Consider the following 26,659-nt stretch of genomic DNA (forward strand, 5'->3'; position numbering starts at 1 on the left):
AAAGATTTTTGACGCGCAAAAAAGACATGTACTAAGTCTTAGAACTAGGCAATAAGATGCTGCCCCTCCGGTTGGTTGCTTCTCACACGTTGCCGTCTTTAAGCTTCATCCTATTCAACACGACGCACCTGGGTCCCTGCACGTCTGGAAGAACAAGATCTTTGGTATCGTTGTCTCGCCGGGGGGCACTTCCTGTGCGTCTGTTTTCCAGTGCCATGGGTGACGATGGAGGAAGAGACAGGGGCACCAGCAAGAAGTCTAAGAAGAATGGTGGACAGGCCGAAGAAGCAGCAGCAGCAGCAGCTAGGAAGGCAGCAGTCGGCATCGAGATTGACGGTTACGCTTTCGAAGGGATCTCCATCGGAGGTCACGAGACCTGCATCATCGTCCCTAAGCTCAAGCTCGCGTTCGACATTGGTCGATGCCCTCAGCGCGCCATCGCCCAAGACTTCCTTTTCATTTCTCATGCCCACATGGATCACATAGTGAGCATTCCATTTGAATTTTGTTTGCTTGATAGACGTTTTCTGTTTCAATCTTGCTCTTATCTTTTTCGTGTGTGTGTGTCTCGGTGTCTGGCTGGGAAAAGCATTGCAGGTAGAACCTTGTCATTCGATTGTTCTTGTAGGAGTAGACCTCTTTCATGTTCCGTGACCCAGCCTTTCTTGAAGGTAGGCGATCCCATGGTCCTTAGTAATTATAACAATATCATGGTTGGCCATACGCTGCCCAAGTTATACGCCTTTATTATTGACCATGAACTCATCAAGTGGGCAGAGAAGCATTATCTGAGAGCCCTAGAGTCGACCAGGTTTCTTAAAGGCTATCCTGTCGTTCAGAATGATGAAATATCTTAGAGGAGACAAGGTAGAATGGAACGTCTTATTGGCAAGCAACATACATTATAGTCAGGAGAGTGTACGTGGATGCTTGATATACCAAAGGTGATAGCAATGTTACAATGTGCAAATGTGATGGCTTACCAAACCACCCGTAAAATTCTGTCAATATATTGTGATTATTTTTGCTGTGTTGAATGTGGACACACTAAAATTGCACAATCCATGGCTACTAGGCAGCATGTCTCAATGATGATATGGAACTGTTTGTCCCTTGTGCTCTTCTTAGGACCTGCTACATCAAGATAAACAATGATAAATCCACTGAATTCAGGTCTAACTCTTGTTTTGCCAATTCATGCCTAAATTTAGCCCTTGAAGGGTTGGATTTTGGTGTGCCATGATAATTGTGATGAGGGTACTTGAGACTCAAGACCTTAGGCTGGCAGACTGGATTGGCAAGTTTTATTTTTTTATTCCTGGTTTTGGAAGTTAGTGCTATGGTTTGCCACTTGGTGTTTTACTATCAATGTAGAGATCAATTATGTCTGACTTGATTCGAAAAGATTTTTCAATATCAATTCCAAAATATAGTCTTATAGTGATATTTCTATCTCTATATGACTTAAGTCATGCCTAGAAAATAAGAGTTGGGTAATCTCTGGAGCATCAACATTTGAGAAGTGTACTTAAGATATTAGAGACATTTCATCATTTAGGAGCATTGTAATATCTCATGAAAGAAGCAACAATTCTCTCTCAATTTATAATTCGTTTCATATCATTTGCCTTTTTGAAATCTAGTAGAGTATCATGCATAGACAATTGTGCTTTGCATTGTTGGTATGCTCATTATTGGTGAAGGAGTTGTGTGCGCAAGTTGAATGAAAGTTGTCGGTGTGTAAGGGCGGTGTAAGAGCTTAGGCTTTCATTACCAAGAAGCAAAAGTTTTATCTTGTATGTGTGTAGTTAGTGCTTCTCACTAGAGAGTAACCCACTTCTTGTTCTTCCCCACTTATCGAATGAAGTAGATTGAGACTCCACTAGCCCCTTTACAACTCCATTGGATTGGTGAAGCCCAACTAGTGCTTTTAACTAAAACTATCTAGCGTACATCGAAAGAGTGCTTTGTGCCTGGCTTCTCTGAAAGCAAATTGTGCCATTTTATCCCTATGCAATTGATTTGTGAGTTGAGCCTTAGCCAGCATTGGGGGGTGGTGATTAAAATGTTTTATTTTTTAACATTTTGGGTGCTCTTGCTCATGGGCATAAGGATGTGTTCCAATGATCCCATAGACGAGTATGTTCTAGGACAAAATATTCTATGGTCTGATATTCTTTTTTTGGCAATTCTCTATCTTTTGCCAAAGGTCCTAGGAAGTCTTGATTTCTTTAAATTAATCAAGAAACACCTATTTGGTAACTTCATATTCTATAGGAATAGGAGGATTTCTCAATCTTAAACTTTTTTCATAATCTTCAAACCAATTTCTACCTTCATCCAACAATTGAAATTTTAAAATTTGAAGTTTCATGGTTGAGTCAGTAATTCGCTAGATTATGCATCTAAGCTCTAATTCTTCAAGAAATCATTGAGGATCCTCTCCTTTTATACCATGAAATTCTGAAAAAGAATTGGCTATTGGAAAACAATCTCAAGCAAAACAATTCACAAATCACAAACAAAGTCAAATTTCAATAGTCCTCAATGAGGGCACCGACAAAAGATGTTTCATGAGTAGTGTTCGAAGATAATCCTCTCACACAACAAAAATGAGATGACGAGTGCTGGTAATGCGTACTTGACTTTTTTTATGTACTATAATACGAAATTTTTTTAAACACAAACAAACATGCCAAAACTTAAGCTGCATAAAGTCATAGAATACACACAAGAGACGATTGATACTAGAGCAATAAGTATCATACCTTAATTGTGTCAACATTGGCACAAGAATCCACTTTTTTGAGACTTCCATAAATTTCAAACCTTACATTGGACCAAGGCTCTAATTGAATACTTTAAGATTTTTCGTCTTGACTTGGTGTGACCCTCCTCTCTCTTCACATTAGCAATCTTTGCAAAAAAGAAGGTCCCAAGATGCTTAGTTTATTCCCCTTTATATAGTTTTTTTCCTCCTCACATAGGACATGAGCTTTTAAAGCTTAAAGCTTCTCTTATTTGTTGTCATTTTAAAAAGTTTTAAAGTTTTTCTATTGTTAATGTTTTTTTTTCAAAAGCTAACCAACTTTGTCAGCCTCCAGATGATTCTTTTCCTTTATCACATGATGTGAATCGCCCCTCCTAATTATGTCCTCTAACATCCTGACTAATTTACATATAAGTAAGGTTGATTATTTTCTTTGGTATCAGCATAAGCATTATACCTAAACACCATCTCTTCATGGTGTCTTCCTCATATATTTCTCATAAAAAATTCAAAGGATTAGGTCTCTTCTCCATGGGAGCCAAACCATGAGCTACTACCCACACAGATAGCTTATAGCGGATTCACATACTTCAATGTTTTGAATAATCATGCACTTATAGTAGTCTCATCTTGAGTGCCCGCATATGCACCTGCGATAATTAGGGATCCAAGAGCTGCACCAATCAAATTTCATCTCCAATAAAATGTTCACAATAGTCAAAAGAAAAGATAGGTCCATTGGCCATGTCATCCACATTTCATCTTTATTATTATATATCTTTGCCTATCTAGGATGGTGGGTATTTGTAGCATTGACCATAGTTATAGGTTACTTGGTGACTTGGTATGAATGTAAAATAGAGAGAGAGCCGTATCAATTGTACCCTATAGTGAAAGCTGTTAGTACATCAAAATAGAGGAAGATGGAAGGCGAGAGAATAGTATGTAGTGATTGAAGATTAGTACTAAATTATTGGCATTTTGGATTCTCCGTTTTTTTGGTTGCATGAACATTCATTGCTCTTGAGAAAGTAGTTAGTTGGCAAGAGCCTCGTGCTTTACAATTATGAGTTGCTAATTGTAATGTATGCCCCAATTATCATGATTATTAAACCTTGGATGGTTTACGCAATTTTGTCAGTTTACTAAAAAAAAGGGAAGCCAAACCATAAGTTTTTCTTTGACAATGGATCCACTTGTTCTTATTTTCTTTTTTTAAAGTGGTAACTTGTCAAAATCTCTATGTAAACGATAGTTATTTGTTTTGTTGTATGAAAGTTTGATAATGAACCATTGAATAATTATGCTAATGGTGTCACGAGAATGTGAAATTTTGTTGCTTTGCTTAGCATGTGATCAAAAGCTAAGCAAATATGCAAGTGTAACTTGTATATGTAAGGTGCAAATTAATTATTTCACAATGTGGGATTTAAAATTCCAAAATATCTGTTGATGCCAAAGGTAAAAGTTATAATAAGTTATGTTTGACAGGTACTAGGTGGTACTTAGTGTTAGATTTGAACCTAGACTAATTTATTGGCCACTAATGTTAGTGGTTGGTGATATTGGAGACTAGGCATTAATTAATTTATTAATGCTAGTCTAAGGGTCAATAACTACTCAAGGATACTTGGAAGACAAATTGGCCTAGCCAATTTAATTATTGGCTAGTGAAATTAATTTTTTGAGCTCTAGAATAATTATAAAATAAATTTTTAGAATTAATATTCTAAAAAATAATTAAATAAGATGGATAATGTTGAAAAATGAGACATTTTTGGGGGACTCGTGGCAATCTATTCTAGCCATTGTGAGAGGGGAGGAGATTGTTAGAGAGTAAGAAGATGTTGATGTGGTTTGCAGCCATTGGGGACTATTTCTACAGTAAGTGATAGTAGTTTGGAGCCCTTCAAGAGCACATAACAGCAGTCCAAGGTTCGTCTGGTGCAGGCAACAGCATGTAGGAGGGGGCAACAGCCTTTATAGTGGTCCTAAATTGTAGGTGACAACTTCCATGGTTATTTAAGCAGGGCAGCATTAGTTTTTCAGCCTTTCTCTCGATGAAACTTTGAAATTTCTCCCTCTATAGCATTCCCTCTCATCCACCAGTCATATTTCAAGTTATCCTAGTAAAATCCAGCCATTTGAATCATCAAAGATGGAAATATTGAAAAATCTCTACTATAAACCCTAATTTATAGCAAAAATTAGGGTTTGATAGCCATCTTGGAATGCATGATCAAAATTGAGAGCCTAGGGCTTGGATTCCAACAGGTGAAATTGATGAATTTCAGGGATATTCAAGAGGCCAGCCGGCCAATATCAGACTTGGGGTTGAATTTGTCTTTCAAGGAGTAGGGTGAAAGCCAATCCCGGAGCAAACCGAGAGGCAAATTGGTTTGGAGGCTTGTTGGTTAGTTTGGACAGCAAGTAATACTTGGTTTAACGAAGGAGGTTAGAGACATTATCTAAGATTAAAGTGGTAACATTTGCATTTTTCAATTTATGTGAACTTTATGCTTACTGTAACTACTATCAAATCAGGTCATTACCACACTCTCTGAAGAGGGAGGCTAGTTTCAAATGACCAACCAGATATAATATATTTTTGATCCATTTGTAGATGGAGCGAGGATTAACAAAACCAACATATATTGCATTAGAATCTTGATAGACAGCACAACCACATAGTCATTGAGCTTCCAACAATTGATGAGTTTGGACAAGGCAAATGCCATTTTTGATGTATTGCTATTAGTTGTACAAAGTGCAACATCTAATGTGATTTTGAATTTCATAATGATTGAGGTTTATCTATTCTACCTCTAATGAAATTGGCCTTCGGAAATAATCTAAAGAACAATGAACATAAACTTACACACATGAAACAAGAGCACACTCGTGTGTTAAGAGAGCATTGATCTTTTTTTTTTCCATGAGAGAGTGTGAGTGATCAAAATATTTTTATGATGGTATCTCCATTTCCCACATTATGAGCAAATATGATTCTTTTGAGATGAAATTCATGTTACTTTGAACCATAATAATGCTATTTGTCCTATCGTGTATCCTTGAACAAGTTTTAGTGTGCCTATTGGAAGTTTAAAACTCTTTGTGCTATCTCAAGATGCAAGCTTGCTTTTTGCCTTGCTAAGTTCGTATATGCTCCATTTCATGTCACAGAGTCTCTTCTATCTTCCTTGAACTTTGTATCATTTTCACAAAGATATGTGTTGAAAGTCTTTTTCTGTAACCTCAATCTTTCACTTCTTTAACATTGTTAGCATATCTTTTTTCAAAAAAACGAGAGGTTCCACCATATCACTAGTTACTAGTGATTTGTAAATCATATATTCCACTTTCAACTTGTCAAAGTGTAGTGATGCGGAAGCATATGGATAAGTTTGAAGACAATGAACACGAGAAAGGGAGAGAGAAAAGAGACAAAAGAACCGTGGAAATGTGCATTCAATGAATGCTAAAATGAAGAGGGCAGATCTACAAGGGCTATTGGTATATCTCCTCCAGCTAGATCTCCCCCACCGAAGAGCTGATTGCACCAATAGTAGCCTAAGAAATGCTAGTCCAGGGGATGACTAATCTCTAACACCTCCTCTTAGATCTTGGACGCAGCATAAGGCTCAGGGATAACACTTGCACCCAAAGTAAAGCAATATCTTGTTGTTGACCTCCGTTGGTCAACATCTCCGGCCCAATTTGAATTCGTCAAGCTTGTAAGAATCAAAGGTGAACCCCCAGTACCTGGTAGATAACGAATATCAAGATTGGGGGTCCCCCTCAGGAACCATAAAATCCTCATAGGAGCCTTTCAATGTACCGGCTTGGGTTCACTCATGGACCCAACTAACAAACCTATAGGAAAGCACAAATCAACCCGAGTGTGAAGAAGCTAAATCAAGGACCCAATCAATTGCCAATAGCGGATAGCATTCGCGATCGGAGAATCTGTATGGGCGGTAGCCTTCTAGTTTGGATCCATAAGAGTAGAAATGGCCTTATACCCCTCTATCTCAAATGTGGCCAAAAGCTATTGCACATACCATTGTTGGGAGATGAAAATTCCCCTCGGAGTTTGGTAAATCTCATGGCCTAAAAGGAAATGGAGAAGGCTTGTATCTGATATCTCGAACGCTTCATCTAGTGCCACCTTAGTCTCCTTTAACCTTTTGGGCATGGTCACTTATCAAAATAAGATCATCCACAATGCACATAAAGCACGAAAAACTCGTGCCCTTGAGCTGAGGTGTGGATATACAACTGGGGATTTGAAGAGGAACATTGATACCCCAGCTTCCCTTAGAGAAATGAGTCTATCTTCTCGTTCCAAGCACGGGGAGCTTGTTTGAGACTATAAAGGGCCTTCTTCAACTTGTACACTTGTCTATCGGATGAGGAAAAGCCAGGAGGCCACTCAACTTAGATCTCCTCCTTCAAGTCACCATTCAAGAAGGCAGACTTCACATCAAGCTGATAAACTAGCCGTCTCCTGTGGTGGTGGCTAACTGAGGCAAAAATGGCTCTAATGGTAGCCATCTAAGTTGTAGGTGCAAAGGTGCCATGGAAATCCACCCCTAGCCACTGTGCAAAGCCCCTTGCAACAAGTTGCGCCTTGTGCTTATCCAGAGTACCATCGCTATGATATTTGGTCTTGAAGATCCATTTCACACCAATCACCTTCCTATGAACAGGCCAAGGCACAAGATCCCAAGTGCCATTTTGTTCAATAGCATCCAACTCTTGCTCCATAGCCTTCTTCCAATGCTATGACTGCAAAGTCTCCTTCATGGAGGTGGGCTTTCTATGTAGTAGGGGACGGATTATCAAACGATAGTTGGTATAAACAATTGGTAGTATGTGCTTGGTTCCTTCGAGAACATCGTGGACTATCTTGCAGTTGCCACTCCTCAGGGAGGACTCCCTTAATTCTTGAATCATAGTGTGTCTCAAGCCCAACGAGAAGGCAACGGGATCTCTCTTTATAGCTCTTCATTTGGAGAAGTCTCCAAAACATTTACCGGCGGCGACTCAATCGAGGAAGCTGGTGGAGAAGTAGTATCTTTATTCGAAGATGAAGCATCTGTAGGAGGTGTGGGCTCCAAAGGTACAGTCTCTAGTGCCAACTATCTCGTGGATCTCCAAGCACGGGGTGCTCCTAAAACCCCCCCCCCCCTTTTGAGACTAGAACCTCCACAAACTGAACATCTTGACTCTTATAGACATGTTGCTTAACGGGGTCATACAATTAGTAACCCTGGGACTGCGAACTGTAGCTCACAAACACTCGTCTTCGGAAAGCCGCTTCAAATTTATCACGTTGTGTCTTCAGGATGTGAATACACCCAAAAACCTTGAAATAAGAAACATTAGGCCTAGACTCAAAATACGCCTCATAGGGTGTCATACCAACAACGGTTGAAGTGGGGGATCGACTAAGGATATGGACTACATTAGCCACAGCCTCACCCTAGAGACAATGAGTTGTCTTTCTGTGCTCTATTATGGTGCGAGCCATCTCAATCACACTTCGGTTCTTCCACTCCAATATGCCATTTTCTTGAGGTGTGTTTGTGTTTGCAAACTCTTGGTGGATACCCTGATCTGCAAAAACCTAGCGAGCTCATTAGAAACAATTTCTCCTCCCTTATCTGATTGTAACGTCTTCTGTTTTTGGCCTAATCGGTTCTCCTCAAAGAGTAACCAATCCTTGAAGTGGGATGATAAAGCCTTCGACTTCAGCCGCAAAAAATAAGCCCATGTCATCATGCTAAAATCGTCCACAATTAGCATGAAATACAAGCTCCCCTTAAGGAACTCCATCCTTACAGGTCCACAAAGATTGTACAAACAAGCTCCAAGGATATTGATGACCGCCTCGAAACCTTGCTGGGAATTGCATCACGATGCTATTTTCCACGAATGCAAGATATACATGGCTGCTAGCTCACCACAATGTGTGGCATACCTCGAACAAGTTGTCCCCTAGATGCCTTTCGAAGGTAATCATAATTTGGGTGGCTAGACCGAGCATGCCAAAGCTTGGATTGTGTATGAGAGGTAAGAAGAAGAGAACTCAAGGCAGAAGGAGACCTTAGCTTGTAGACTCCATTCTCCTCATAACGGGAAGTAAGCACTTGTCTTGATCCTGATCAAGAATCCGAAAGGAACCCTTATCAAACTCAACTAAGAGACCGAGGGCACTAATCTTGTATATTGAAAGAAGATGGTTACCCAAGCTTGGCACATAAAGCACCTCTGAAGTATGGGCACCACCTTACCCATTTGGAATAAGCTGCATGTTATTGTTGAGCTAAAATATGCATTACTTGCTGATTAGCCTCTTAAACAACACCAAAACACACTAAAAATGCTCTTTTAGAGTAAAAACCCTAAAATGGGGAGCAGCTCGAGAGAGTGCGGTGGAAACCCTAATTTGGCAGGCTCCAATTCACATCTATAAATAGATAGGCTGCCCACCATTTAGCCATCATCCTTGTTTGCAGGTTACACCAGCCCATTCACCCTGTGCTGCTGTTGGTGCCCAGTTTCCAGCCCGCAGCCACCGCCTCCATTTGCTGTCCAGCCATCATCAATTGCAGCCACATTATCCCCAGCTTGCGTTTACACCATGGCAGGCCCTAACACTCTCCGACACACCTTCTCCAGCTCTCACCCTGTTGTTTACAGCACCTGTGCACAATTTCCAGCTTCCGATTGGTGGTACACTACTGAGTTTACCTATGTCCAATCTCCAAACTGTTGCATTTTGGTGACCAGCCTGTTGCCATTCACTATTCAGCACTCCTACACTCCGACTGGTGGTCATAGACTTGGGATTCGTCTCCGGTGGATGTCACATTCCGACATTGCTCTGTCCTTGAGCACACTGTATACTCTTACATTCATTTATAGCATTCATTCACTTCAGAGTTGTGTTCTCTCTCTCCCTTCCTCTGTTTGTGTTTGAGTTTTGAGTTTTGCGTTTAGGGTTTGAGTTTTGGCCTCTGTGTTTGTGTTTGTCTCTTTGTGTTTCTATTGTGGTCGTATGCTCTGTGTGTCCTCAGTGCAAACCCTAGTAGTTTTCTTCACAGTTATCCCTCCCTTGAATAGGAATAGAAGAGCTATTTCCAATGAGAATTTGCCCATGCAAAGGCCGCAAATGGGCAACACTTGCTGTAGAAGGAGTCATGTGCTAAGAGGCACCACTGTCAACAATCCACTCATGAGGGTGTGGGGCCATCAATGTAGCATTGAAACCCCTAGGGGTCTATGCCTCAATCACTTCCAAGTGGAGGAAGGTTGTTGATGAGGGAGTAGTCTCCGCTCCTGGCTGTCAGAAGTGGTGCAGCAATGGAAGCATAAACAACTTGCTGAAATAAATTGCTGAAACACAAGACGAGAAAGAATGAATGAATGAACACAAATATAGATGAGAACTCAGATGTATGCTCGGGAAACAAAATCCACATTGACCTCGAGACAGCAGCATATAACAATGAATCACTGGCTGTGTGGGCACCTTGGCACCGGCTCCTCTCTCTCTTGAAGAATCCACAAGTGATGATTGAAGTACACAAAGAGGAGGACGAGCCCAGTAATATATAGGCATAAAATGGGGGGAGCAATAAATGCAGTCGGCTAGTATTAAATGCTCCCCAGCCCTAAAAAGGGCACTAGAAAAATGCCAGAAAAATACTACATGAAATGCCACAGCCTTTGCAGCACAGACTCACACCTGAGCGGACTAATCTACTAATATTGACTCCTTTGAAGACTTCTCCTTCTTCTCCTTGTTCTTGTTTTCCATGTCGTGGCAATCCTTCTTCTAGTGACTTGACTTGCCACAGATGTGACAAGTGGAATTCTTTTCTTTGTCCTTCTATTTGTCCTCTTCCTTTTGGTCCTTACTCTTCTTTTGAGAGGAGTGACTTGTCAATGCCCCCGATTTGGAAGCATTCGGCTCTTTCAATTGCTCCTCTTGGTGCAAAACCATAGAAACCAACTCTTCTCAACAAAGAGTCTTTGTGTGCTTTGAAGCAATCAAAGCGGAGTAAAATGCACTAAATCGGGGTGGTAAGTGAGAAGAGTTATCGCCATGCCCTTTGAGGTAATCGCCTTGCCTATGTTCTAAACTTGGATTTGCAATTGCCAAAGCTTATTGACATGCTTCCGCATAGAAGAAGACTTGTTAGGACTCTAAGTCCTCACATGAACCTCTAGAGACACTCGCTTCATCACGGTCATTTGATTGTACATTTGATTAAGCTTCAGCCATATCTTTCGAGCCACAATGATTATGCTCATTAATTCATTGTTGTATTTAAGTACTTAATTAGTTATTACCACCCTATCTGAGAACTTGAGAATAAAGGTTGGTTTCATGGCTACCAAAGTCTTCACATGAAGCTCTCAAAGAGGTCAATGAAGCGAAATAGTTGCTACCTATGAGGCAAGGTGTGCAAATGCAAGGCCATCATGGAAGTGCCAATCCAATGGATTTTGGATAGTTAGGCATGCATGCAATGATGGGATAGGTATGATACTTTGGTGATAGCACTATTTTTTATGCAATGGTTGGATAGGGACTGTATATGGGAATGCATGGCACAACTCCCTATGGTATGCATTCACCAATGCATTGTGTGTTAGTAGTATTGTAAGCTCATGAGTGAGTCTAGGCCATGGCCAGTATTACTAGCTATTTTAGGCATTTTATTGTGGCCTGTATGATGTATGCTTTTATTGCTAGCCGACATGATGCATTATTTACATTCTTTTTGGCCTATTTGTTTGGGCTCCTCTTCCACATTCAATCATTCATCACTTGCAGATCCAATGCATATCCTAGTGGAGAGTGGAGCTAGTGCCAGTGTCCACGCACTATTGTACGTGATTATCTCATGTTTGGTATATGGATTCCATTTCTCGAGCACATCTTTGAGTTCTCTTCTTTTGCAATGTTCTTCTATGTTTTCTCTTCTATCTTGTGTTCAACGCTTTATTTTAACACTTGTTTATGCTTTCATTGCTGCATCCACTTCTAACATGGTATGAGATCTCAGGATCTATGCTCCTGGTGTTATGTGCTCCTGATTATAAGTCTTCCCTTGCTGATTATTGATTTTTCCTTCTTGTTGCACACTGTCTATAGCTTGACGATTGTTGTTTACTGCCATCGCCCTGTTTCCAGCCTTCCGAAGGCTACTTTTTGATTTTTTGCATTATTTTATTGTTGATTAGCTTGTGTTTTGATGTCCACCTATTGCATTTTATGCATCTACTCTCTTGAAAGCTCGGCGACAGCATCTACTGCCTTCTAATAGTGTTTGTTGGCTGTTTTCCATTTTCTGCAGTTTATTTTGTGGGATCAACTCGTGAATACTGTGTGTGAAATCTCATTTTGTGTAGTCTTTGCTGTTTGGTTGGCTGTACTCTCTCTTTTCATACCTTCACTCCTCCTTATCCTCTCCATATGGCTCCTTTGTGCACTTCTATTGATGATAAGTTACATGGATCTGACTATCTAACATTGAGTGCTCTCGTGAAAGCGTAGTTTGTGCAAAAGTGGTTATGGAACATCGTTTGTGAAGCTATTCCATGTCCTTAGTGCCCTTTCTTAGCTCCTAAAGATTTTGATGAGCAAAACCATGAGGAAACTTTGTTTCCATGAGATACGGATGATGAGCGTGCCTATTTTACTCTTCTTCGATGTATTTATAAAGAAGTCTTATAGGACATTCTCAGAAGTATGGTCAAAGCTTCATATGTTGTACGAGGCACCTTCCACCATGCGTGTAGGGAGACATTTTCCAGCGGCTGACAACAGTATTGTTGATTAGGTGATAGCATTTTGGAGGTGCTTGGTAGTAGGGGATTGCATTAAATGCAGGTTGAAGCAGTTAGTAGGCAGATTTAAGGGTTTTCTCACGAAGAAAATCAGACTTCTCTTTCATCTTGGCTTTCTCTCACCTTCTCCTGTAATTTCTCAAAAGATCTTAGCATTTCGTTGCCATTCTTAGCAGATCTTAGCTAGATTTTTGTAGTCAACACAATGATTTTTGCTGTAAAAATTAGGGTTTGACAGCCACCTTGGACTTGTGCCAATAGGAGAAGGCATTGTACATTGAAAACAGCACCATGAAATTCATGGAATTGATAAGGATTTTAGATGCTAGCCCGTCCATTGTAAATTGGGGTAGCATTTGGCCAATTGGTGGCTCTATTTGTACAAGTCTTTGGTGAAAATCAAGGGGCAATTGGCTCAAATTGCTTAAGGGGCTTTTGAATCAGCAAAGGAGATTGTGGAATCTCTACTTGTACACTGTCCATTAGCAATCAAAGCTGGTCAAACTGACCATTGATTACTCATGATTGCTTGTCCTGCTTGTCACTATCCTTGGAAATGCACACTCTCTTGCCAATGCTCTGATACCAGTTTAATGAAAGTTTTGGTAATTGTACTATTTAAGCTTGTTTTGGGGCTGTTGTACGTGGCTAATCAGCAATGTAATACTTTCTTAGCTCAAGAATGCCATGTGCCATTTGATAAATCTCAAGACTAAGGAAAAAGTGGAGAAACTTGAGATTGGCCATGCCTAACTCTTGGTGCAGAATCTATTGCATCTGATCCACCCCTTGTGAATCTCTTCTTGTAATGATCAAGCAATCCACATAAAGGATGACTAAAACAGATCTTCGACCCTCAATTTCATAATAAAGATTAGGATCATTGCTTGATTGATGAAAGCCACTTTGAATAAAGAACTGATTGATCTGTTGGTACTAAGCCCTCGGAGCTTGTTTCAGGCCATAGAGAGCCTTCCGCAACTTGTAGACGTGATCCTCCTTACCTTGCATACAAAGACCAAGAGGTTGACAAACAAATGTCTCCTCCTCAAGTATGCTGTTCAAGAAGATAGACTTCACGTCCATTTAAAAAACAGGCCAATGTTGATTGGTTGCAAGAGCCAAGATAGCCTGAATAGTAGACAGATGGGCCATAATGCTGTAATAACCTGTTTTTGTGCACCTTGCTGTTAATGGAGTTACAAAGCTACCCAATGGATTCTCGATGCCAAGAGGAGAAGATTGGTTGTTGTTTTCACTCCATCCATGCTGTTAGCTCATATTTCATGGCTGAAAGCTACAACTTCTACAACAAAGAAGAGTAAAATGGCTCTTTGTAAACTCGGGCTGCTCAAAATGAGAGAGAAGTCATCTCGAATAGTTAGGATAATATTTCCAAATGAGTAGCCAAGTGCTTCTTGATCAAATCTCATTTTTCATTAATGGCTAATCAATGACTTAGTTCTTAATCATCAGTGAGCTACTCATTGGACCAAACTTAAGCTCAAGGCCTGCTTCGTAAGCCAACTGTTGTAAATGAGCTGCTTACTATGGCAAAACTTTCAATATAACTTGATTCTAAGGTGCAAACTTTCAATTTAATGAAAGTTTCGCATTGCACCTTGTTACTTTTGCCTTGCTCTTGTACCACATAGCTTGTACACTTGTCCATTGCATGCCCAATGTCAAATCCTTCATTGCTTGTGCAATGGTTACCATGCTAACAGCTAGGGGTACCGGAATTCAAGTTCATTTTAATTAAAAATCTTCGTGAAGTTTAATTGAATCATTAAGTTCATTTCTCATTTTGGTGACGACCGGATTTGATACCATGTGAAGATATGCTAGGGTCTGCACTGAGAAAACATAGAATGTACAAACATGATCCAAACACTAACTCAAATTGCAAAAATGCAAAATATGGTAGAAGAGAATCTGGTGAGACTGAATGAACGTTGACACAATGCTCAAAGGCAAGGCAGTCCAACAGCCAATGACTTTCATGGGAGTGAGTTGAGGAAGGTGCCGGGGTGTGTTGTCCATCAGAGATGGATCCTGAGTGCAGTGACCATGAGTTGGAGAAGAGACTGATGAAGAATATGCTGAAAACAAAGAAAGACCTTCTGTAGATGAAAGTGCAGATCAGGTTGATGCTGAAAAGTGTTGAAAAACTGAAGATGCAACAACTTGCAGCGGGAATGATGATGTGGCAGTCAAGGTGGGCTGATCAGCAGTCACCGGAAGCAGACCAGCAGCTCGGTGAAGCTGAGACGTGGCTGGAAACTCTAAACACTGCCTGGTTTGAGGATGGGGACAGGCTGCACAGGTGATCAGCAGGTGGGGTGGCAGCAGAAGAAGCCAAATGGAGCAGTAGAAGACCTCTAAGGGCTGGCGACAGCAGGTTGGCCTACTCTATACAGCAAATGTAGCATTGTGAAGGATGGCAACAGCAGCTGGAGTGTCTTGAGCAGGTACTGAAGTTGTTGTGGAGGCAAAAGGGATGCAAAATGATGCAGATGACCTAGCACATTCTCTATTTATAGAGATGGAAACAACCAAAGACTGGTTTGCTTATGGGACACTGAAGCACACAAAGTGCTTTTGAGTTTTTGGGCATGAGCTAATGTTTAAATGCACCTTTTCTAGCTTAACAATGGATGAAGACCTTTGTGAAACTTATGCATGCGACAGTTCAGCTTCATAAAGTTGAATGGCACAAATAGGTAGGCTCATTGATACTTGCATGTATTGCAATGATAAGAAATGGACCAGTATATCCATGGACTACAACTTGTGCAATCAAGGCCATGATTCAATTGGGCCATTTTGACTAAGATGGCTTGTTTTATTTTGACTAAGGTGCAGTTTAGGACCTAGTGTGGGAGCTTTCACTCAACCGCCAAGACCCATGGACCGCTTATTGTTTCAAGCGTTCCAAGCCGAGCAGTAATGGCTACCTCTCACATAACCGACGCGCCATCCATATCTACGGGTGTAGTGAGCTTACCTCCGTGCCGTTCGAGTTACCTTCTCTCCCGCACACTCCGGTAGCTTCACGATCCAAGTGCAAGCTTCAAGCAAGCTCAATCCTCCCGCTCCAAGCTCCAAGCTCCATTGCCGCGAGCAAGAGAAGAGAAGAGAAGAAGAGAGGAGAAGATGGAGAGCTTCTCCTCCTCGGTCCCTCACCCTTGCACACTCACTCCCTCACACTTTTACACTCCCTCTCTCAAGTACAAGCTCAAGCAAGCAAGAAGAAGAAGAAGAAGAAGAAGAAGAAGAAGAAGAAGAAGAGGAGAGCTACTTTTGCCACACACAAGAATGAGCTTCTCATTCACTTTTTAACTTTATATACAAAACCCTAAATCCCTTTTGGGCGGTCATCCCCTTTTCCCCTTTTTTACATGGCCGGCCGTAGCCTAGGCCCTTTTTTCCATTGTCCTTTTATCTTCCTAGCTTCCTTTTCACCGCCCGTCTACATTTACAAATTGCACGGGTGAGAGCCCGGCGCTCCTTGAATTAAACCATGATGCGCTTGCGCTCTTTTACAAAAGTTTTGACTTGCGCTTTTCCTTGTGCGCCTTTCTCCCTTTCTCCCTTATTTAGGACTCTTCTCCTTGTGCATCTTTGTTTTCCATTTCTCTTTGCCTTTGCCTTGGCCTTTGTCTTTCATTTCTCTTTGCCTTTGCTTTGGCCTTTGTCTTTGTCTTCCGCTTTAGCTTTTCCGGATTTTCCACATTCGTTCGTTTGAGGGTTACTATGATGCCTATCCCATTACTTGTTAAGGTCGCATACATTAACGGTAGGTGAAGGAAGTGTGTACAAGTGGGGATTGTGCCCCTTTACCTACAAAAACAAAAAGTTATGGCATGATGACTTGCCAAGCTACTTGTACATCATAGGGGCTTAGTCGATAGGTACTAGGTGGGGTGAGTCCGGTTGGCTAGGCGACCGGGGCGGTGCTAGTACGGGGCTCTCGTGAGGCTGGGCAGGGAACATGTCGGCTGGGACATGAATGGTGTAGTCCCGGGCCGCGACCGTTTCCAAAATATCCTTAAACAGCTCATTAAATTCTTCCCTATCCTAGGCCGCCTTTTCTACCCTTGAGCATTTGGTGCCCGAGCGTACGTTGGGGGTTTGTGCCACTGGCGTTGCCACATGCTGCGCGTTTCTTCGAGTCTTGACTTTCTTGCCCCGGGGGTTCTTCAGTCTTCGTTCGGGACGGTATCGCTTAGGGCCTCGCTTCTTGGCATACCTCTTGAGGGTGGGTACATAGCATACCGGTGGAGAGGCACGTACTGCATGTTCCCGTCGGCAGCGGAGAGTGTCTTTGCAAGCCAGCTGCCTTAGGCTCTCCATGTTTTCCTCGTGGGGGGACCTGCAAGGTGCGAACCAAGGGTTAGACCTTGATATGGGATACAACTGTTCGCATGGAAGGGATTTTAGTGTGGTTTATCAAGCGCATATGACAAGAAGGGGAGGGGTGAGGCATGCAGTGTTTGTCGTAGAGGGATGGCCCCCATGATTATGTTCATTTTGCCTCCAGCCATTAGCAGATATTGGCTTATGCTAAGTTGTGTGGATTGGTTGTCATGGTGTGGGACAGGGCACATCCTCGGAAGGATAGACCAAAAAGGGAAGAAGGTATATAGAAAGGGACTGCACCCTGTCTACATCATCAGTGTTGTTGGTCAAGGCTTCCTATGGCGGTAATGTGGGTTGCATGCCCTTCACTTGGAGGTGGGGATGGTCACACGGCTTTTAAATGTGTGATGAGAGGAGGACTTAAGGAGCTTAGCCTGTCAGACCCAACTCTTGTCCCTGCGCTTGACCATCATTGCTTGTGTGTGTTGATATTGTTTATATAAGGTGACACAAGAATCAGTGTTTATTTATATACATAATGTCACTTCACGAGGATAAGAACCGATTGTAGAACTCGGGGTTGTACTGAAGCGTGGCACACACATCCAGCACTCGTGGCAGCTTACTTAGTACCAATAGATATTTTGCCACATCGAGCAGCATGGACCCTTGTCCGAGTCTACTGGCAACATGTAACTCCTCCTCAGTGAGAACCTTATCAAACAGAGAGTTTTCTTGGCTAGGTTTAGCCAAGTCCCTACCCCGAATGGCAGTCAGCACTCGTAGGGAAGTTGGTGCCACATAGGTTGGGTCCCTTAGGGATCGCCATTTGGCCAATCGCTCCTCAGAGACTGTCATGATCTGAGCCCCTAGTTCGGTCATTACAACGCGGTTTTCACACCAACGCTGTTCAAATTGACTTCGGCCTGCTGACAGTCGCTTTAGTTGTTGCTCCAGGTTTACGAGATTCAGTCGGCAAAGCACTTCATTGAACGTGACGGTTAAGCGCAGTTCGTCAGCCTCCGCGTCAGGGATGAGTTGCATGCGTTCATGTAAGAGCTTGTTATAGTGCTCGTCAAGATGTTCTTGCTCTTCCCAAGATAAGGGGAATGGTAAGTATTCTTCGAGCTGCTTCTTAGGGAATGCGCCCATGTTCGCAAGGACATAGACACGTGCGAACGCTTTGAGCTTAGCATCCAACTCAGTTAAGCATTCTGTGACACTTCTATGTTCAACGAAGGCTTGCTCGATTGCTATCTCATGCAAGGTTCTAGGAGTTTGCCTAGGCTTTAGCATAGCTGGGGGTTCAGGCCTGTATGAGCAAGATTGGTCAACGCTAGGATTGCTCATGCTCTTGGGGTTTCCTTGTTTCTCTTGAGGCTTCGTTATTGCGTCATGGTTCTCCTTGGGTGTGACTGGTATGATCTTGTCACCCTGTTGTGAGGACGTTGTATCCACTCTTGATTGGGCGATGTGAGTTCTATTATTGGTGGATTGAGTGTGGAAAGCAACTGTTGATGGCAATGGCTGCTTTGATTTTTCAGAGCGCACAGATGTGATTGAGGTTTCACCGCTATTAGGAGAGACATCAATGGGTTCATTGGTGGATGGACTTGATGCTTTATTTCCCAGCTCTCCCTCGCTCTTGGTCTCAACGCTCTTGGGGTCCACAACCACCTGTGATTGCTGTTGTCTTCGTTGTTTTCTCCTCTTTTTCTTGGTCAGTGAAGCTGCATCTCTCAACGACTCAAGACCCTGGACTAGGTCAACCGTTGATGTGGTTGGTTGGGCCTTAGCATTATCTTTCTCTAGTGTGTCCTTATGGGACATGGCCGTGGCCTGCTGAATAGCCTTGCTAGGTTGTGAGAGCATAACTACCTCCCTTTTCGGAGAGTCTAGCTATTCAGCCAACTCTCTTGAGTTTAACTCCTCCAGCCTAGGCTTTAGGCACTTTGAAAGTGCTGGAGTTGTCGAGGAAGTTGGTTGCGACACCCCCTCCACAGGTAAACTACTAAGGACATGTTCCACAAGGGGCGTTATCACGGCCAAGGGTTGTGACTGCTGTGATTTCTGATTGGAAGTAGTGGTGGCTAGCTCAGTGGACTGGCTACCATTGGTAGCTTGTGGTGTCAAGTCCTTAGGCAGATCAAAAGTGGTCGTGCCTTTTTTTGCCCTTTGCGTATTCACTTGTACAGATTGAGTAGCGGTTGAGCTAGCCACGGTGGATTGCACAGGCACATCCTTAGGTTGAGAGCTAAGAGTGGTGTCGTGTCTTGCGTCTTGGACATTTGGAAGCTTTGGTGTAGGTCGAGATTGGGATTGAGTAGCCGCACTTGACGAGTGTTGTGCTTCCTGTGTCCGTTTAGGAGAAGAGGGTGTAGGAGACTTGGAACTCCTAAGTGGCTTTGACACTGGCTAGGAGATTTGCTCGTGGCTGTTAGATGATTGTGCTATTTGCTTTGTTGAGCATTTAACCTTGCCCTGAGCAATGTTGTGCCTATGATGCTTGCTATCCTCTTGGGGAATCAAAAGCTCCTTGGGCACTAGTGGCTTTTGCATATCCTCAACGATTACATCTGATGTTTGCTTGTCAAGCACACTAGGCTGAGGATCTACCCTCCAATTGGTCCCGTTGGGTTTCTTGATTTCGACCATGAGGGGCTCGGTCACTCCACAGTTTTTGACTTGGGACTTGGTTTTTCGTTTCGATCTCCTTTTACGCTTCTTTGCTCTTGATATGTCTTGGCCTTCAGTCAACAAAGGAGGTTTAAGAGGAGGTTTTGGTATCCAAATCCATCGGTTGCTTGCGTAGTACCCTTGAGCACGAAGCGACGCTTTGGATATCCATCGCGGCGTTGTGCTGACCCTCCATCGATGCCTGCATCTATAAGGCTTGGACTTCTTTCGTGTACTTTTATGATATCTGTAAGTCCCAACTCCATCCTTGGCCTTGTCTCCTGACCTTTTTGTTTCAAGCATGGCCTCACTCACTGGTTCTCGTTGTTCGACCTGTGCTTGTATCAACTCTTCCAACAAGTCCTTGCTCTTGTTAATGGGCTTGATTGCTACGTCAGCACCTTCCTTGCCTTTCCCTCGAGGTTTGTTGAGGTCACCCTTGCTAAAGGTCGTGACTATCCTCACACTCGGTAGTGTCAAGTGTATCCTCTGAGTTACGTAGTCAGCCTCACACTTGGTAGCCTTTTTGAAGGGCCTTCCTAGGAGGATTTCCTTTCCACCATTCTCGCTATTGGGAGGAACATAAAACAGGAGTCGCAAGCTTTCTGCTTCAATAGTTACAAGGATTCTGCACTTCCCTAGAAGTGCTTGTGGGTGTTCCCTGTAAGGATTAAGAGTTGCATCAGTCGGTGTGAGCTCTAGTTGGCCTAGTAGGGTCCATGCTTCGTAAGTCAAGATATTGAAATCTGCTCCTTCATCAATGAGAGCATCAACACTATCCTCTCTTTCTGCGGTGAGTTTGACCCTAAGATAAGCAGGTGGTACTATGTCTTCATCTTCCGGGTCTTGGCTTGTAAATTTAAGCCTTCTGACAAATGCCCTTGAGTTCCCATTTGTATGACCAGATGTGAAATCTTCACCAATGTCTTGGGTTGTCTGTGCAGTGTTGCTCAAGGTACATCTCTCATCAAGAGTGTCATGTCTAGTCATCCTCGCATTGATAGCTCGATGATGCTGCATTTTGCTTCGACTAGACGCAGGTTGAACACAATGTACATGTGTTCTTGTGGTGTGGCCTTTTTGCCCTGGATGGCTAGATTGGCCCGTTGAGGTTCTAGGGTCTCTGTTTCTCTCTGTTCGGGTATGGGCTTTTGGTTGCTCTTTTACAAGTGAGGATCCATGCTCGTGTAGAGCCATTACTACACTAGGGTCTAATTTGGAGGACCTGTCACGGCGCGTGTTTTCCCTCCAACCTACTTGGGAGAGGTGCGGAGGGGGCTGAGAGCCCCCTCTACGGGGGTTCGGGGGGGGCAGTCCCCCCGGGCCCGCAGAGCCGTTACGGTAAAATCCATGCACAATTTGGAGGACCGTTTATAGCCAAATTTTGAACTACGTGCTTTAAATTTTAGTCCAGTGAAGATCTGTGATGTGCCTTTAGCTCTACATGGTCTTTGGGGTCAATCTTGGGGTTTAGATACGTCAGAATTTGTGTTTTAGATACCTGTCCGATTTTGACAGTTTTCTGTCCGATTCTCAGATGTCCGATTTTGAGGAGTCGGATTATCAGAATCGGACGTCCGATTCTGGGTTGGTCCGATCGGACTAGTGGTCCGATTTTGGTCACGTCCGATTCTAGGAGTCGGATCAAAAAGTGGTCTGATTCTGGGAATCGAACGGCCTAGTCCGATTCTGAGTGGTTCAATTCTGGGACTCGGACGGCCTGGTCCGATTCTGGGGTTCGGACAGCCTGGTCCGATTCTGGGGTTCGGACAGCCTGGTCCGAGTGCCACTTGGCAGGTTCGATCGGACTGTCCGATTCTGGGAATCGGACAGGGCTGGTCCGACTCTAGTAGTCGGACGGTCCGATTCTGAACTGGTCCGATTCTGGGGCTTGGACGGCCTGGTTTGACGACGCGGCCGACGGCCCGCGAGTTGCACGTGATGCCTCTAGACTGACGTCTACTACACCGAATCAGCCAGCGCCTTCCAGATAGGTACAAAACACTACCAGGAAGTGCCACACATGCCTGGAATCACTATGGTGCTCGAATCAAATGGCACTCCAAGGATCTGTGCCCCTATTTTTCTGTTTTAGCCTGTTATACAGCAACAGAAAACCCTACTTCTTTTTCTTTGTTTTTTCCTATCCTAAATGCATCCAAATCACAAAGTAAATACCTACACTACTCCATCTCACAACATAAATCTCAAAAAATCAAAAAACCTACTTGCCAAGGAGATCGAATACCATCTTCAACCCCCTCACTTCCTACCTATCTCAAGCACCGGTTCGGGGAAAACCCTACTCCAATGCTCGATTCGAAGCGCGCAAGCGCTCAAGGCTTGAATCCGTTAGTCCCGGTAACGGAACCAAAATGTGGGAGCTTTCACTCAACCGCCAAGGCCCACGGACCGCTTATTGTTTCAAGCGTTCCAAGCCGAGCACTAATGGCTACCTCTCACATAACCGACGCGCCATCCATATCTACGGGTGTAGTGAGCTTACCTCCGTGCCGTTCGAGACCTCCTCTCCCGCACACTCCGTTAGCTCCACGATCCAAGTGCAAGCTTTAAGCAAGCTCGATCCTCCCGCTCCAAGCTCCAAGCTCCATTGCCACGAGCAAGACAAGAGAAGAGAAGAAGAGAGGAGAAGATGGAGAGCTTCTCCTCCTCGGTCCCTCACCCTTACACACTCTCACACTCCCTCTCTCAAGCATAAGCTCAAGCAAGCAAGAAGAAGAAGAAGAAGAAGAAGAGGAGAGCTACTTTTGCCACACACAAGAATGAGCTTCTCATTCACTTTTCAATTTTATATACAAAACCCTAAATCCCTTTTGGGCGGTCATCCCCTTTTCCACCTTCGTTCGTTTGAGGGTTAACACCTAGGTCATTTGTTGATTGATTGACCAAGATGGCATCACTTGGCCAAGAACTCATTCTATGCTAACATATTTCCCACCAGGAAAATTTGGAACTTAGCTTCTGTCTGTGCCTTTGGCCCCTAGCTGTGTAGAAAGTTTACATCAACTTATTCAGCACACACCTAGCTTCTGTCTGTGCCTTCTGTTTATATCCCTTTCTTGAAGATGATGAAGGATCTTAATTGGTGTTTATCCTAAGCTGTGGATGCTTTTTCATCCGTTATATTTGTTCAAGTGTGTGATTAGCTAGCTGGTGGTGCTGAGCCTTTAAAGTAGAGTAGTAGTTTGTTTGAAGACTAACCATTTTAATGCTTTCTCAGGGTGGAGTGGCGATGTATGTTGCGACCCGAGGTCTATACAAGATGAAGCCCCCAACTGTTATTGTACCCAAATCTATTAAAGAGACCGTGGAAAAGCTTTTTGAAGTATACAGGAGTTTGGATGGGTCAGAGCTCAATCATCAATTAATAGGTCTGGATGTGGGTATGCCTATTGCCTTTCACATTTTAAATATTACTCCTTTATAGCATCCCTTTTTTGAGCAGGAAAATCTCTTTGCTCCTTATCAGATTGGAGAAAGTTATGATATGGGCAAGGGCCTCCTAGTAAAGGCATTCAAGACCTACCATGTCATACCCAGTCAGGTCTATTACAAGTTCTTCAGAATACTACATGCCCATGCATTTATCCAAGACTTATGTATCTTTCTTTTATAGGTAGGCTCTCCAGTAGGTGTTTAATATCAATGCTGTGGTTATCAGATATGACCAAATGCTTGTATCTAATAACTCAGGGGTACATCATTTATTCGGTGAGACATAAGTTGAAGTCGGAGTATCTTGGTCTTTCTGGCAAGGAGATAAAGAATCTGAAAGAGTCTGCTGTTGAGGTATATTATTGCTGCTTACAGAAATAGTTTCCTTCTCAAGTTTGTACTTGCAGCAAGAAGTGGAACTTAAGTGGTTCTGGTGAAGTGAGGCTAGGGGAACCTGTATGTGTCCTGTACATTGCAGGGGGTCCTCGCTAATTTTCTAGTGCTTGCAACTTTGTCATGTTTTCATTAAATCCTTGATACTTCGTTTGACCACTGATATATTCAAATGCTTGAAAACTTTATCTCCAATACATAGATTGAAACAGCGAAAAAGTAAAGAGCTTGGGTTCTAAAAAGCAGTAAAGTAGCTCAATTGTTTCTTAGCTGATCGGGGAAATATGGAGATAATCCAATAAGGGGTGCTACATGCTATGTTTATTAACTCTTTTATATAGTGCTTGTTGTATCCTTTCTACCTTTTGGCTGGTCGCTTTTTGGCAAGTCATGGTGAAGTCTCCACTCTCCAGAGTGTATGAAAGCATGGTAAGATTGATCTTTTGTCAGCTTTTGAGACTTGCTGTATCCCCATTGAAATTCACAGGACACATTTTCGAAATTCAATTGCTTTGAGAATTTGTTTCATTGATGGCAAACAGAAGGGATCAGATGGACAGAAGCCAAACAATGGTTATTTTCTTCTTTTATGGATTGCCAGTAATGATTTCAGTCCTTTGTTTAGTAATGATCTGGCAGTAACCCTCTTTCTGAAAAAGTATGATGCTTACATCTCTATAACTGGGAGATTAGAACTCCAAAATAAATTCAGTAAAATTGAAGCCACGATCCAGACACTGTATGTTCAAATGCCCAAAAGTCTTGCTAATGTATGCCATTTGGTTCAGACATTTAGTATTTCTGTAGATAGTTTACAGCATGTAGTGTTGCTTTATTGCACTTTGTCATGTTGTTGAAGATGGAATCATACAGGCAAATTTGCTTGATTATACTACATGTATGGTCATAGCATACAGTTGATGATTTCACCTTTTAGTTAATAACCTCACTTTACATATCTAGATGCAATGCTGGAGTCTCAGAATTTTGCGAATCTAATTTTTGACAGATTACCAATGAGATTAGGGTACCTGAGGTGGCATTTACAGGTGATACCATGGCAGACTTTATTGTTGATGACAATAATACAGATGCCTTAAAAGCTAAAGTGCTTGTCATGGAGGTACTTTTTAACTTATTTAATCTTAGTTGTATTGGCATTCTGGTTGCTTCTTTTATATGCAAATTGGGCATTTCCAAAGGCTGAGCTAGGGGAAATGTCAAGGCTCCTGAATTGTGACATTCTGAGCCTTTTGGTGGCATTAGAGCAACCTTGATTCTCGTTATAAAAATTTAATAGACAAATTGAAATTGTTTTTGAAAACTGTGAAGTTCTTAGGACCTTCATGAAGCCTTTGTTGGCTCCTATTGCGAGGAAAAGAGTTTGGTTGTAAAATTACAGATTGAGCTGGATTAAGATTGTATGCAGACTGGTACAATGGGCAGCCATTATGCTCAAACACTCACAAGACCCCTTTCATCCTGCAGGCTACATTTGTTGATGATATGATGTCTGTGGAACATGCACGTGAATATGGTCACACACATTTATCAGAGGTAAGCTGAGGCATAGATTTAAGTAAAGATTAGAGCTCAATTCATTCTCCAGTTTCCTTAGCTGTTCCGAGAGTCAGAAGCAGGGTTTCTGTCCTCCGTATTGTACTCTTATCTGTGTTCTGCAGATAAGGTTCATGTTTGCATCCTTACAAAAGTTTGATATTGGGATCTCTATTATATTGACATGGTGTTGGCTTTTTTTTTTAAACAGCTGATATGTATAAATTCTGCTATAGATTAAATTTAGCCATTCCACCGGCTGTTGTGCATGTGCTGACCTTGATGTGGCTGTTGTTGGTGACACGATTCAATACAGGTTGCTGCTTTGGCGGACAGATTTCAGAATAAGGGGATCCTGTTTATACACTTTTCAGCACGCTATAGAGTGGAGGTATGCTGTGACATCCAAAGCCGTGCCAGTTGTTTGCATATCTTCAAAACTATTGGCTGAGCAATTGCAGTGTTTCACAGGAGATCAAGAGTGCAATGAAGAATCTTCCTCAAAGCCTGCAACAGCGGGCTTTTTGTTTGCTTGAAGGTTTCTGACTCAAAACAGTTTGGGGGTATGTCCGTGTATTCTCGTCAGAAAAATATGAGGTGCACCTGTCTGTAATTTGTGGAACTTGCAACTGATCAGCTTTAGAAATTTTGTATCATCAAATTTCTTTCAAGTCACTTAAGTACCTATAGAATTACTAATGGAAGTCTTTAACTGAAGAGGTGGCTGAATGGGCTCCATGCATCACCGGAACATCTACGATTTACTCTGTTCTTTCCATGCTTGTGAAAATCATTCTCCAGAAAGCTATAGTGTACCTGCAATAACCATGAGCTAGGCACATTACTTGGCCTAGCTCAAACCACTATACTTAACATGCTTTGCCACGTTCAGGAAATTAAATATAGACACACATACTTACAGGACATTGATCAAACTTCTTAGATACATATGCTTTCACAAGCATGCATGCGTACATGAACGCTTGCGCATGCTCATGCGCACAACCTAATCTAGTTTTAACAACTGTTATGTCACACAAATTCTCGCCCGCGCATGCGCACACACACACACACACACCATGACATTTCCTTGCCTCCCTTGTCTTTGTCATCCTCTGTATACTAAATCTGAAACCTTAGGTATCATTAAGACCATTAATTTTGTTATAAGCGGTGGCTCTCTATTGTTGGCACTGCCTTGTGAAAAATCATCTTTAATATAGCCATTGTTATCGGTGATCAGGCCATATTTTAGGCACCGTCTGAGACCACATGTATAATATACAGGAATAATCAATGTGCAACGAATTAGACTAATATATTTGCGAAGGAATACGTGAACATTACAATGTTGCCTATCTTGATATCTCACCTTTTGGTCTTTTTGGCATTGGAAGGATGCACCAATGGATGCTTCAATGGCATAGGGACACAAGCTATGTGCATAATTGTGATGTTCAGGTAACCCTTTACCTACTCAAGCATAGAAAGGCTACTCCCAAGGACTCCCTTTTGATAAAATTCATCATTTTTTGTATACTTTATGACATTTTATTTTAATACATTCAAAAGGACAAATTA

The 26,659-nt window shown here is 42.4% G+C and overlaps 1 protein-coding gene across 3 annotated transcripts; it reads left to right on the forward strand.

Annotated features, from left to right (window-relative positions):
• On the forward strand, window positions 1-26,659 carry TRZ1 (tRNAse Z1). Of its 3 annotated transcripts, XM_087680035.1 has the most exons (9): window positions 1-485; window positions 22,914-23,072; window positions 23,163-23,237; window positions 23,387-23,482; window positions 24,531-24,644; window positions 25,010-25,078; window positions 25,395-25,469; window positions 25,550-25,641; window positions 26,476-26,659. In XM_087680035.1, the coding sequence occupies exons 1-8, from the start codon at window positions 57-59 to the stop codon at window positions 25,622-25,624; spliced, it is 1,092 nt and encodes a 363-aa protein (XP_087536161.1). In that variant the 5' UTR covers window positions 1-56; the 3' UTR covers window positions 25,625-25,641; window positions 26,476-26,659. The 3 variants fall into 3 exon arrangements, with proteins under 3 accessions (XP_087536161.1, XP_087536162.1, XP_087536159.1); XM_087680033.1 differs by lacking the exon at window positions 26,476-26,659 and having other exon boundaries at window positions 2-485; window positions 25,550-26,469; XM_087680036.1 differs by lacking the exons at window positions 23,387-23,482; window positions 26,476-26,659 and having other exon boundaries at window positions 25,550-26,469.

The sequence above is a fragment of the Lygodium microphyllum genome, chromosome 6 (genome assembly GCF_053477565.2).
Source record: "Lygodium microphyllum isolate KBCC chromosome 6, Lygodium_microphyllum_v1.1.10, whole genome shotgun sequence".
NCBI lineage: Eukaryota > Viridiplantae > Streptophyta > Polypodiopsida > Schizaeales > Lygodiaceae > Lygodium > Lygodium microphyllum.